Source organism: Euprymna scolopes, chromosome 7 (assembly GCF_053919585.1).
Source record: "Euprymna scolopes isolate OS-2025 chromosome 7, ASM5391958v1, whole genome shotgun sequence".
NCBI classification, from domain to species: domain Eukaryota; kingdom Metazoa; phylum Mollusca; class Cephalopoda; order Sepiida; family Sepiolidae; genus Euprymna; species Euprymna scolopes.
This window is the reverse complement of record NC_136488.1, coordinates 62,130,900-62,143,945: the sequence shown is the minus strand read 5'-3', so window position 1 is coordinate 62,143,945 and position 13,046 is coordinate 62,130,900. Positions and strand designations below refer to the sequence as shown.

General features: G+C 32.4%; 1 protein-coding gene across 2 annotated transcripts in view; it reads right to left on the bottom strand.

Annotated features, from left to right (window-relative positions):
• The window catches only part of LOC145279763 (kinesin-like protein KIF2A), a 139,602-nt gene extending 133,760 nt beyond the window's left edge, over positions 1 to 5,842 (bottom strand). The window contains exon 1 of one of the 2 annotated variants that reach the window (XM_080131070.1): positions 4,990 to 5,842. In XM_080131070.1, the coding sequence (XP_079987196.1) occupies positions 4,990 to 5,044 (55 nt within the window). In that variant the 5' untranslated portion in view covers positions 5,045 to 5,842. The remainder of the gene's footprint in view (positions 1 to 4,989) is intronic. The other variant, XM_080131071.1, reaches the window with a different exon arrangement.
• Between the last annotated feature and the right edge of the window lie 7,204 nt (positions 5,843 to 13,046).

Here is a 13,046-nt window from a genome sequence, read left to right as displayed (position 1 = left end):
GTTTAGCGCAGCCTCTGGGGTCTGGAGCTGGTCCGCAAGGTTTGTAATATTCATTATTTCGTCAGTTATCTTTTTAAAACAATTTTTTTTTTTTTAACTCTCTTCAAATAAGCGTTTCTTGAGTTGTGACACTCTGCCAATTGATAGCGAAATTCTCGTCTGCTTAATCGGCAACGCTCGGTTATATCCGGCTGTTGACGTCATGCGTCGGACAAAGCCGAGCAAATGCTGAGTTACGTCTGGTTCGTTAAATGCACAATACCGCTTTTTCGTTTTTGGAAGGGAGGTTTCAGGCGCCCCTATTATCCCAAAGAACCAGCTATGTAAACAAACACTTTGCAATATTTTTCAATAATTATTAAAAAGAAAATTTTTTAACAATCAATTAAAAATTAATTATTTTCCAAAATATTTTGTTTATATATGTTTACGTTTTGTTTTTAAGTAAAATTAAGAAATTAATTTTTAAAATATTGTTTATGTCCATCTTCATTCAAAAGGGTTACTTTTCGGTAGCTCAACGCCGTTGAGGTTAACAACCGTTGAGCCTCAACGGTTGTTAACCTAAATTTTCCGAATGCCAGAACGAGGCCCGTCTGCGGGACCTACTTATCTCAGCTTCACCCAAATAAAAATAACAACAAGCACGAAATAAAAGTAAGAATCAAATTTACCCATAGAAATAAAAAAAAAATAAAAAATAAAAATAATAAAAATACAAGCGCGATTAAAAAAATAAATCTATGAGATATATGAAGTGAAATAAAACGCTTTGAGGGAGCAATCATTAAATAAAAACACCGTTTACGCAGGGTCTACGTTCCCCGTGAAGAAGTACCACATACATCTGTAAAAGATCTCTCAGTTGGAATATATGAGAAAACGGGTGAATGACATCCTGTAGGATGCTCCATCCCCAGCTAGAACAAAATAAAAGAAAATGGTTATTTAAAATTAAGTCAACAATTTTGCAAAAACATGTAAAGGTAATCCGCCCAAACTTTGTCTACTCCGTTTGAAGAGAAGGGCTCAACGTTAAGTACATTATTATTGTTTGTCGACTGAGGAGGACTCCTCAATCGATTGTTTTTGTATGATTTAAGATGATAAAAAAAAATTTTTTTTATCCAAAATCTGATTCTGAAAATCGACTTGTCTAGGAGGATTTTGATCAACTTTACTTGAAAATTACAATAAACGAATCGACTTCAAATTTGTAAATAATATAAAACAAAAAAAAAAAAAAAAAAAAGAAAAAGAAAAAAGGGATTTTTCCAAGTCGCCTAGCAACTTAAGAATGGAGTAATTAGGGAGCAACAAAGTCAAGGGAAAAAGAGAAAACATGTCAGTTTTTATTTTTTACCTCACACAATGTAACTAATAAAAAGTAATATTACAAACTATTAAATCAAATATTAAATTAAAATAAAACAAATATTGAACTCTGAGGTAATTTGCACTCGAGTTCTTTTTTGAAAAAAAAAATATTTGTGTCTGTGACATGAAGGTAATTTTTATTTTAAAAGAAATTAATATTGCGGAGATTAAATTAAGATTAAAATAGTATTGGTATTCCGGCATAAAGCTCGAGACAATAGTCTCTAACCCCCTTTCACAACAAAAGGAACTAATTTCCCTATACACCGCTTTTGGTTACTATGGGAACAGCTAATTTTTGTGATGATTCGATTTTTAATAATAAACACATTTTATTATTTTAAATATTAATATTTATTTTTAATAATAAACACATTTTATTTTATTTTAAATATTAATATTTATTTTTAATAATAAACTACACTGATTAATATCCCAAAAACTACTTTTTTTGTGACAAATTTAAATGCGCTTGCTTGCATGTATAGAAATGGCCACCACCACCACCGATAACAAAGAATTACATTGCTTAATATGAATACTGAGAATACTCCAAAAAACACAGGTCAGCTGCTGCAGGTATAACATCATCAACAATTTTCTCCATAAGTGCAGCACTGCAGCAGAACGCGTACGATTTTTCGATTAATTAGCGGCAGTACTAATAATTTGTGCGGGTTTTCAGATCAAATAATAATTAAAAAAAAAATCAACAATAATAATAAAAAAAAATCGACAATAATAAAAAAAAAATCAACAATAATAAAAAAACAAAATAGATTTTATTGGTTTATTCCTCGAATCACAAAAATTAATAAATAAAAAATCCTGTATATTGTAGGCTACAATAAATGTTTGAAGCCAAATCCTTCAGCAAAAAAGGCCAAATTCAAAGACAAAACCACATTTTTTAGATAAAAAAAGGCCAAAAAAGTCAAATTTTAACTTTTTCTTTAATAATTACTATTAAACAAATATTGTTTTACTTTTAAAATGTCCTGTATATTGTTTATTATTAAAAATCGAATCATCATTATTATCATTCATCATTATTATTAAAAATCGAATCATCACAAAAATTAACTGTTCCCATAGTAACCAAAAGCGGTGTATATGGAAATTAGTTCCTTTTGTTGTGAAAGGGGGTTAGAGACTATTGTCTCGAGCTTTATGCCGGAATACCATAGTATTTACAGATATTTAAATGTCAAACTTGACCAATGAAGAGTATGTGGTCGCAATAAGGAAAAAAAAAAAAAAAAAATGGAATATGATTTACTTGGGGTTTATAGAATCACTTCCGTTTTTAACCCTAAGTCCAAGTGCCCCCTTCCCAAATCGTAACTTTTTTTTTTTTTTTTTTTTTACAATAACTTTCCGGGGTTTGTATTACTGTACAGTAGTACACATAGATTCGAAAAAGTTGTCAAAAAACAAATATATAACAAATAAATGTTATCAAAGGCAAGATAAGTTACTTTTCTACCAAACTGGATATATTTTTTGTGTTTTTATTCAATGTAACATATTTATTCAGCTCGAAAAACATGCAGTGTTTACCGATGTATGTATTGGACAATTCAAAATGGCGGCCGACTCTCTCTTAAACACGGTAAGTTCGGGAAAAGGTGTTATAAATAATAAACTAGACAAAATACTATTAAAAAACACCGAATATATGTCAACCTATGTCACGGTAATATATATTGAGAGAATTTCTAACAGTATTTTGTCTAGTTTATTATTTATAACACCTTTTCCCGAACTTACTGTGTTTAAGAGAGAGTCGGCCGGCGGCCGCCATTTTGAATTTTCCAATACATCGGTAAACACTGCATGTTTTTCGAGCTGAATAAACATGTTAACTTGAATAAAAACACGAAAAATGTATCCAGTTTGGTAGAAAAGTAACTTATCTTGCCTTTGATAACATTTATTTGTTATATATTTGTTTTTTGACAACTTTTTCGAATCTATGTGTACAGTAATACAAACCCACAATTTTTAACGAATAGACTACAATACTATGCGTCACAGATTTACTGTCGGGCATATTATAGATTACAAAAATTGTGAATGATTTTCACATTTTTTGTGTGCGTGCTATTTTTTGCTTTTCAGAAATAATCAGGAATACCCTAAAAACGTCTTTCGTTAAAACTTAGATTGGGTTGGCAATAAAAACAAAAAACAAAAGGGGGTGGGGTTTCTAGAAGTTTAACGGTCTGAATGTTAAATGACAAATTACAAAAAAAACAAAAATAAATAAAAAAATAAATAAAATAAAAAGGAATATTTTTAACGATAGCAAACAAAAAATTAAAACAGTGTCAAGTTTGTTCAGCTAGAACGAAAATATTGTAGGCCTCTTTACAACTATGTCGAGCCTCGATAAATTCTCAAAACTCGAAAATTAAACAAAATAGAAACTGTTTCTACACACATCCAGTAAATGTCATCATTCATCGTGCGAACATGAAATTCTCTACCAATATTTATTTTATTTTATTTTTTTTAATTTTTAAGCGATGGCTGTAAAAAAAGCATTCGTATTGCCACCCAGACTAATCGTAGGGTTAAGGAACAGCGTGTCTAGAACTTTTTACAGCGACTATTTTTTCACGCAAAAGTTTGATCAGGAAAGTTATACAATAGGAAAAAAAAAAAAAAAAAAAAAAGAATGACAAAACGTGCTTGTGACGTGAGTGTAATACAGCTAATAATCAATTCCGCTAAGTTGATCTTCATATTATGAACATTTTGTAATCATTTAGTATTCAACCTGATTAAAAACACATACACACACTAAAAACTTCATGATGTAACTAGTAAAAAGTCATATTCCAAAAATTACGTAAATTGATCATGTTTTATTTTTAACTAGGAAAAAAATCAAATTGTTTATGTGAGTAACCGTCTCGGCCGCCATTATGAAAAAAAAATGTAGAAGGGAGATAAATCAAGTAACTACGTTATAATGCCAACGAATTCCTATTAATCGTTGAAAAATAAGTTCTTTATAAAAATAAAACTACTTGAGTAATTATGCATCTATGTTACCGCGTTGAAATAACTATTTAGAAACCCATTAACATGTGGGAAGGTCAGAGTGTTTTGTAACTATCTGTACTTTCACCTAACAATTTAGTAGACAAATATGTCGAAACAATTAAATTTAACTTGGAAAAAAAAAAAAAAAAACTTTTTAAAATATAACACAATAACATAGATGCAATAAGCACCAGCACCACTACTTGATCAATTTACATGATTTTTGGAATGTAACATTTCCATTCTGTGACAGGTACAACATACAATTTTTTTATATTTAAAAAAAAAAAAAAAAATTAGGTTGAATTCTGAGTAAACCCCAAAACTGAACTTATTTGCTGTTCACCTGTCTGACTGGTTGGATTAAAGTGTATTATATGTTCTGTAGTCAATTAAGAGGAGGAAAGGTCCGAGATAAAGGTAATTTTATCTTTATTTTCACATCCAGATGCCCCCCTCCCTAATTCAAGATCGACTTGCGATGAGAGAGATGCAAATAAATGGGAAATTCATCGACTAAAGAGATGTCCAAAAAGACAAAAATAAAACGAATCAACTTACCGTCAGTTCGTTGAATGTCGACGTTTAATCCGATTGACAAGGAACCGAACTCCATTGTTGTTGATTTATAAGTAATTTTAAACCCCCAAATTGAATAAAGATGAGGCCCTTCCCGTCTGAGGAATGAAAAGGCAGAAAAGGTAAATAATTCCCCCTTTTTTGTTCTAAAAGGGGTTGGGGGGTGGTTCCTCCAGGGTGCTTCGTAATGAGGGGATGATGCCTAGGTTAACACGGTTTCTTAAGAATGCATAACAGCGAAAATATATTGATGTATTAATTAGTATTGTAATAGTATTATTAATGAAAGCGGTAAAAACTATTGCGCGTCTAAATATCTATACGACACACAAATCGGTTGTCAAGGCAACGGTGGTAGAGGTCTCTCTTTTTGCCCCCTTTTTTTAGCAGATTATGTCGATGCTGCTGCTTTCTGAACAACAAAAGAAAATATAATCAAGTCGGCGAAGTCAGCTGCGATTTCTACTTATTTTATTTAATTTTTCTTTTTACTTCTATCCCCTTTAATTGAAAGTTATCTATATTCAGAGTACCATAATAACTAGTATGATTCTTTAGCCGGGTCGGGTTTCAGAACATTTTCTCTCTCGCATCTCCCTTTTACATCAAATTAACAATAACAACAGCCGTTCAGCAAAATAATTTAAAAAGATATTTAAAAAAAAAAAAAATGCAGAAAGAGAGATTTCAATCGCTGCCGTTCGGTGTGTGGGGGGACGTGTTTCAATAAATAAAAAAAAAAATATCAACGGTTATTAACGGATAAGTGCTAGAAAAAAAAAAGGCGGCCGTCTAAACGGTTACGAGAAATTCAAACATCTGCGTTTGCGCAACTTCCGGTTTTTACTTTCAACTGCGTTTGAACAACTTCCGGTTTTACCTTTTGTTGCTGCTGCTGTTACTTTCTCCATGGTAACTATTGACGCCTTAAAATATTTCCAACAAAAACAACTTCGCATTTTTGGAGATATGTCATGTTTCATGTGTATCGTCTTTTTGTTTTGTTAATATACCTGTACCCATGTATCTTTCAATCCATTTATTTTATGTTAAAATGAAAAAAAAAAAAAAAAAAAAAAAAAACATTGCTTCCCAAAACTTATAAACTTTGGCACTTCTACACTATTAGGACGAAATTTTGTAGTCGATAAATGGAGTTTTCAGATAAAAACAATGGTTTCTACTTATTTTTTTTTGTCAGTTCTAATAAATTACAATGTTAGCTTCCAAATTATGCAACTGAAATTACCTAAATATTACTGAATTATATATATATATATATATATATATATATATATATATATATATATATATATATATATATATATATAAAACAAGTTTAATCGTGTTAGCAGGTGAAAAATTTCGACCATTTTGTTTTTATAAAATAAATCGAAACGGAAAATTACCTCCCTTTTGAACTCTCCTGTGTCTTACATAATCAAATTCTATTTTCTTTAATAAATAATTTTCTACCTTATCGATTTTCGTAATTTTTTTTTGGGGGGGGGGATATAATCATCTTAAAAGTACGAGGGAAAATGTTTGCATGCAAAATCAGTATTACGATTTCCGAAATGTTCTGATAGTGTAGAAACACCAAAACTTTTACGGGATGTTTTCAGTTTAGGGGACTGCTTTAGTTAGGGATTCACCATCTTGGAGGGTTTCTTTAGGTGTTTTGATTTGGGTGAGATATTTTGTGAGGAGCCAATTTTAGAGAAATATTTTCAGTGAAAAAGGTTTTTAGGTTTATAATTAAATGTGAAAAAATGAGAGACATAGAAGACGACAAACAAAACAAAATAATGAGTTCGAAAGGCCTATATTCACAAAAGAGATATTTTATATATATTTAAAATGGAATTTTACAGCAATCGGAAAAACAGAATGTTCATGAATATTTTAGAGTCCTTGTAAAACAAGGGGAGATTCATTAGTTGAAATATCGAAGAAGTCAGAGCTGATAGTTTAAGGGCTGTGCGTTAAAGTGGTTAGAAAATCATAATCACAAAATTCTCCGCTCAATTATATAAATTATATTTAGGTATGACACTAATTGTCGACATCCATAACAAAAAATAAAAGTAAAAACTGGTAAAATGAAATTAATTCTTCATTATTTTTACTCAATATTGAAGAGGAATGATCAGGGTTTAAATCGCATGTAAACATTCTTTATTTTACATTGAATAAAACGGATATAAAATATGATAAAAGTAGTTTGAATCTCAGAAAATAATCAAAACGTAAAAAAAAATGAGAAATTAACAATGACATCGCAGATATACAAAACACAGCTCTTATAAAACATTAAAAATATAGAGAAAAAACTTAGTACAAATTTATATTATATATTTTTTAAGTTTTTCGTTCAATCATTATTCAAATGAAATATAAAAGTAAAAGTATTACCATCGGCTTTAGATATTATGAAAAAGACATACATAGATATGGATATCCAGAAAAAAAAATCATATTTTAAACAGACAACACCTAAAACAATTAACTTCCGGTTTGATATGGAGCTCGTTAACTGACAGAATTTCCTATATTATTAATTTTCAATCCCATAATGTGTAGCCTGAAAAAGTTAATATTTAAATTATTTTTCTTAAATTCCTCTTTATTCTAGGAGATATAAATTTTTAATTCCTAAAAGTAAGCTTTTTTTTTTTTTAAATCTTAACTAAATCCTTAAATTAACTTGAACTTTATTGGAAATTTATTTTCCATACAAATTTTTATATAGACATAAATTAAAAGTCACAATTTTTATTTAATATTAACAGATTGTAAAACATGCCATGCACAAAGAAATTTAATTCACTCTTAAATCATAATTATTTCAGTTTCGATAGTGGGAATTCAAAACCGGTATATAGAGTATACTGGGGTGTTTAAAAACAGATTTGTGTTTCTATAATGAGTCTCTTTTAACTTATGCTAACGTTCTGATATGTGATTCATCAAGTGTATTCTCTATTGGGTGTTCATGTGTGCATACATATATTATCAGTTTATAGATATCATTGTCGGTTGGAACACCAGCAAAAACATATCTCCAATCTTCCTCCCATGCATCCTGAAATTAAAAGTGCTTCTCTCCGAAAATGAAAACTCTCAGACAGGAATTATATTTTGAAACAACCATTTATTCCTTGCTGAGTTCTTTTTCAGAGTTGGCACACTTTGTATAAGATTACATTTTTCTTTTTGCTAGTCTTCAAGACCTTTTGCTTACAACTTGCCCTGAGCTATGTTCATTTTCTGTTTTGTCTCCACTGGGATCTTCTGACCATTCGGTTGTATCAGTTAAGTTAAAAACGAAATGTAATAAGTCCTCAAACGTACCTTTCCATTGTACAGTATATTGATACGCTTATGGCTAACTGAGATAGCTTCCATACATATATATCAGATTTACCTCTGCATTCCATGTTTAAAAAGAATGTATCCTCTATAGTATCAGACGTGACTGATTAGTTAATTGTAGGTATAAACCGCTTCATACCCTCCAAAAATTCCAGCAAAAACCTAACAGCCAGCCGTGGTTCTCCCCAGAATGTGCTGCTGCCATTGCGCACAGAAATCACTTTTTCCATTACTTGCAACGTAATAGATGTACTGAGACTAAAACCGCTTTTAGGACTGCCAGCAACCACTGTAAAAGAGTAATAAAGAATGTGAGATAGTTGTATGCTGAGTCCGTTAAGTCCAAAGTAGCTGAGTAGTGGCTTGGTTCCCACCAGTTTTGGCAAATAGCAAACAGGGTCATGAACAGAAGTGTATGTTCTATCCCAACAATCATCAATTTACAGAAGGTAATTTCGTCAGCATCAGACAAAGGCAAACTCTTTACCAAGAACTTTGCAGTTAATTCTACCCTATGTGACCAAGGTCCCCCCCCCCGTATTTCCCCCTATATCAGAAAACATGCTATGTAACTGTTATGGCGAGATGAGCAATTCACCGCCAGAACTTTTTATCGAAAGAACGTTATCACCGGTCACCGGTTGTGAGAGCCTTCCCTGGGCGGAAACACTTAAAAAACGTAACATGCTGTCTCTGTAAATAGTCTCAATAAACTTCTCTATTTCTTTATTACTTCAGAACCTCTTTATTCATTTATTTTCCTTGTGGAATACCTTTCTTGAATATCCTTTTATTACGGCCACCCACTGCAGGATATATCAACTGGCGACGAAGATGAGATACGAACTGTAGATTCATCTAAAAAAAAACAAAAAAAAAAAACATGTGGTAACCGAGAACATTATGAAAATTGTTGTTCACAAAGTTCACTTTTAATTGAAGAAAAAGCTTCTGAGAAAGCGAAAGACTGGTGTCTGCCACAAATTTACACGTTTTTCTCTTTTTAAACTCCCAAAGAGTTGACGTTATATAACGTGTGTGTGTGTGTGTGTGTAAATTGTGACTTTCTTCCTGAGAGATATTTTTACGTATTTTTTGTATTTGGTTAATATGATAAAAAACCAACAAATGAACAATACTGAGGAATCTGTGTTTATTTAATAAAGAAAATTTTTAAAAGAAGTTTACGTGTGTCTGTTGAAGTAGACGATAAAAGAGGCTCTTGAAATTTTGTCAAGTGTTATTTTAACAGTGATTTTTATTTTTCGGAACTTTCCTATGTGTGACAATTTTCTGTGAAAATAAGCATTTTGTTTTTGAACAATATTTTTTTTTTCTTCTCTGTGGTATACGTTAACTTGTTATTGATACATTTAAAAAGAAAATGACATCGGAACAAATAGCGACGTTGACGAAAACGTTAACTGAGAGTTTAATCGTTCAACAAAAAGCCCAAATGGATTTTCAAAAACAAATGCTAATTCAACAAGAACGTTTCGAAACTCTTGTAATACAACAAACGATGGATAATCGCTTATTTTGTGAAACGATTTTGTCAGAAAAATCTAAGGAGGGTGCATCCAGATTTTTTTCGGCTGAGGGTATAGCGAACTCGCTTTTAAAGTTTAAATATGACCCAGAAAAAGGTGACACTTTTCCAGCCTATTATCGTAGGTTTGAAACGATATTTACAAAACGATGCGAGAAGTGGTCGGATGAGGAAAAAATAACACTATTACTCCAAAAAAATGGGCACAGAAGAAAATACTAATTTTTATTGCCTAAATAACCCGGAAGAGATCTCTTTTTCTGAAACGGTGAAAATTTTGTGTGTTATATTCGGTGAAAGAGATAGTCTTTTTCATACACGGTATAGTTGTTTAAATATGTCAAAAGACAAAACTGATGACATTGTCACATATGCGAGCAAAGTCAACGCCCAGTGTGAACTGTTTAAATTAAAGTATTTATCAGTGGACATGTTTAAGTGCTACATATTTGTCCAGGGACTGACAGCACCGAAGGACAAGGATTTAACGTCAAGGATATTATCAATCATGGAACAAGACCCGGAAATGAACTTGCAAAAAGTGACAGAAAAATGTCAAAAATTGATAAATGTAAAAAGGGACACTACGAGGATAGAGGGAAAAGTCACATCCCAAGTCCAGGTAGTAAAACAGAAGACATTTCCAAAAGACAAAGGGAAAAGTTTTGAATGTTGGAGTTGTGCGGGTCCGCACTTAAGAAAAAACTGCCCTTATAAAGACCAACGTTGTACCAAATGTGGCCTAGTGGGACACCGGGCATCCCACCGCCGAACTAAGCAAGACAAAAGACGGAAATTGAAGCCAAAAGTAAATGTGGTCTTGTCCAAAGAAGAAATAAAACAAGGAGAGAAACGGAAATTCGTTTACACACAAATAAATGGTCACTCAGTGAAGCTACTTTTAGACACAGGTAGCGATATATCAATTATCGACGAAGTGACCTGGAAGAGAATTGGTGGTCCAAAACTGAGAAAAACACAAAAAACTGCAAAAGGTGTTTCCGGAGAGCGATTAAAATTCATGGGAAAATTCAATTGCAGTGTTTCTCTTGGATCGAAAACTTTTTCCTCAAACCTTTCAGTTGTTCCAGGAATAAATTCTTGCCTTTTGGGAATTGATTGGATTGTTTTGTTTGATTTATGGGAGCTACCCATAAATTCATTTTGCAATAGTGTAAGAGCGTTGGAAAAGAAAAATTCCAAACAAAATGACCATTTTCTGGCAGTGAATTCCCAAAAGTTTTTTCAGAGGGATTAGGAGTATGCACCAAAACTGAAGTAAATTTTGAATTAAAACAGAATGTGAAATCTGTTTTTAGACCAAAAAGAAATGTGCCTTTTTCTTCAAAAGAAGATATTGAAATTGAACTAAAAAGACTATAGAAGAATGGTGTAGTCGAAAAAGTTGACTATTTTGAGTGGGCGAGCCCCACTGTGTATGTTAAAAAGAAAAATAAGAAGATTCGGGTATGTGCCGATTTTTCTACAGGCCTTAATGACTGTCTGATGGATCATAGTTATTCACTTTCATCTCCTGAAGACATTTTTACAAAGCTGAATGGAGGTAGAATTTTCTCCAAAATCGACTTATCGGAAGCTTACCTTCAGGTAAAAGTAAGTGAGGAATGTTCTAAGTATTTGTGTATCAATACACATCTAGGACTTTTCCGACTAAAAAGACTTCCTTTTGGATTAAAAGTGGCCCCAGCACTATTTCAGCAAATAATGGATACGATGCTTGCTGATTTAGATGTTGCAATCGCATATTTGGATGACATCCTTGTCAAAAGTAAAAATATACAGGAACATAAGGAACACATCAGAGCAGTTTTCCAAAGAATTGAGGAATTTGGTTTCAAGTTAAGTGCCGAAAAATGTGAATTCTTTTTAAAACAGATAAAATATCTTGGTCAAATTATCGACAGCCAAGGCAGAAGACCGGATTCTCAGAAAACAGAAGCAATCGAGAGGATGCCAGCACCCAATAATGTTGCCCAATTACAATCTTTTTTGGGTTTGGCTCAATATTATGCTATTTATATTCCAAACATGCATAAGTTGAGAGCACCATTGAATGATTTGTTAAAAAAAGGACAAAAGTGGATTTGGTCAAAAGAATGCCAAAATGCGTTTGAAGATATTAAGAAATGCCTGCTATCAGATTTAGCTCTAGCACATTTTGATCCACAGAAAGAATTGATTGTTGCATCAGATGCAAGTGACTATGGAGTAGGAGCAGTTCTTCTCCATAAACTTGAAGATGGATCAACAAAGCCAATAGCTCATGCATCCAGATCACTTTTGCCGGCTGAAAGAAACTATTCTCAAATTGAGAAAGAAAGCTTGGCGATTATTTATGCCATTAAAAAATTCCATAGATTTATTCATGGAAGGATGTTTACTTTGCAAACCGACCACAAACCCTTATTGGCTATTTTTGGCTCTAAAAAAGGCATACCTACGCACACTGCGAACAGACTCCAATGATGGAGCATAATTCTACTAAATTATAACTTTAAAATGGAGTACATTTCATCCAAAAATATCGGACATGCAGATGGACTATCCAGGCTCATCCAAAAGTGTGCTGAACCTTTGGAAGACACAGTAATAGCTGCATTGACAGAGGAAAAAGAACTCTCCGGATTACTGTGCAACACAATCAGAGAGTTACCAGTGACTCTAAGCGAAATAAACAAGGCAGCAGAAAAGGATGATTATATTGTGAAAATGAAAAAGTTGGTGCAACTAAATGGAAAATCAAAGAAAGACCCTAAAATTTTACCAATTTCCATTTGTGCTCAAACCTTGATGTACGCAGACAGTCGTCATTCCGACTACGCTTCAGAGAAGAATTTTAAAAGAATTTCATAGTGGTCATCCAGGCATGTCGAGAATGAAAGCTTTAATGCGTGGATATACGTATTGGCCTAGGATGGACCAGGACATTGAAAAACTCGTAAGACAGTGTCAAGGGTGTCAGCTAGCAGCAAAGGCACCACCTGTGCAGATACAAACATGGCCAAAGACTGATACACCATGGACTCGGTTACATATCGATTATGCAGGTCCTTTAAATGGACATTATTTCTTAGTGGTCGTCGACAGTTTCACA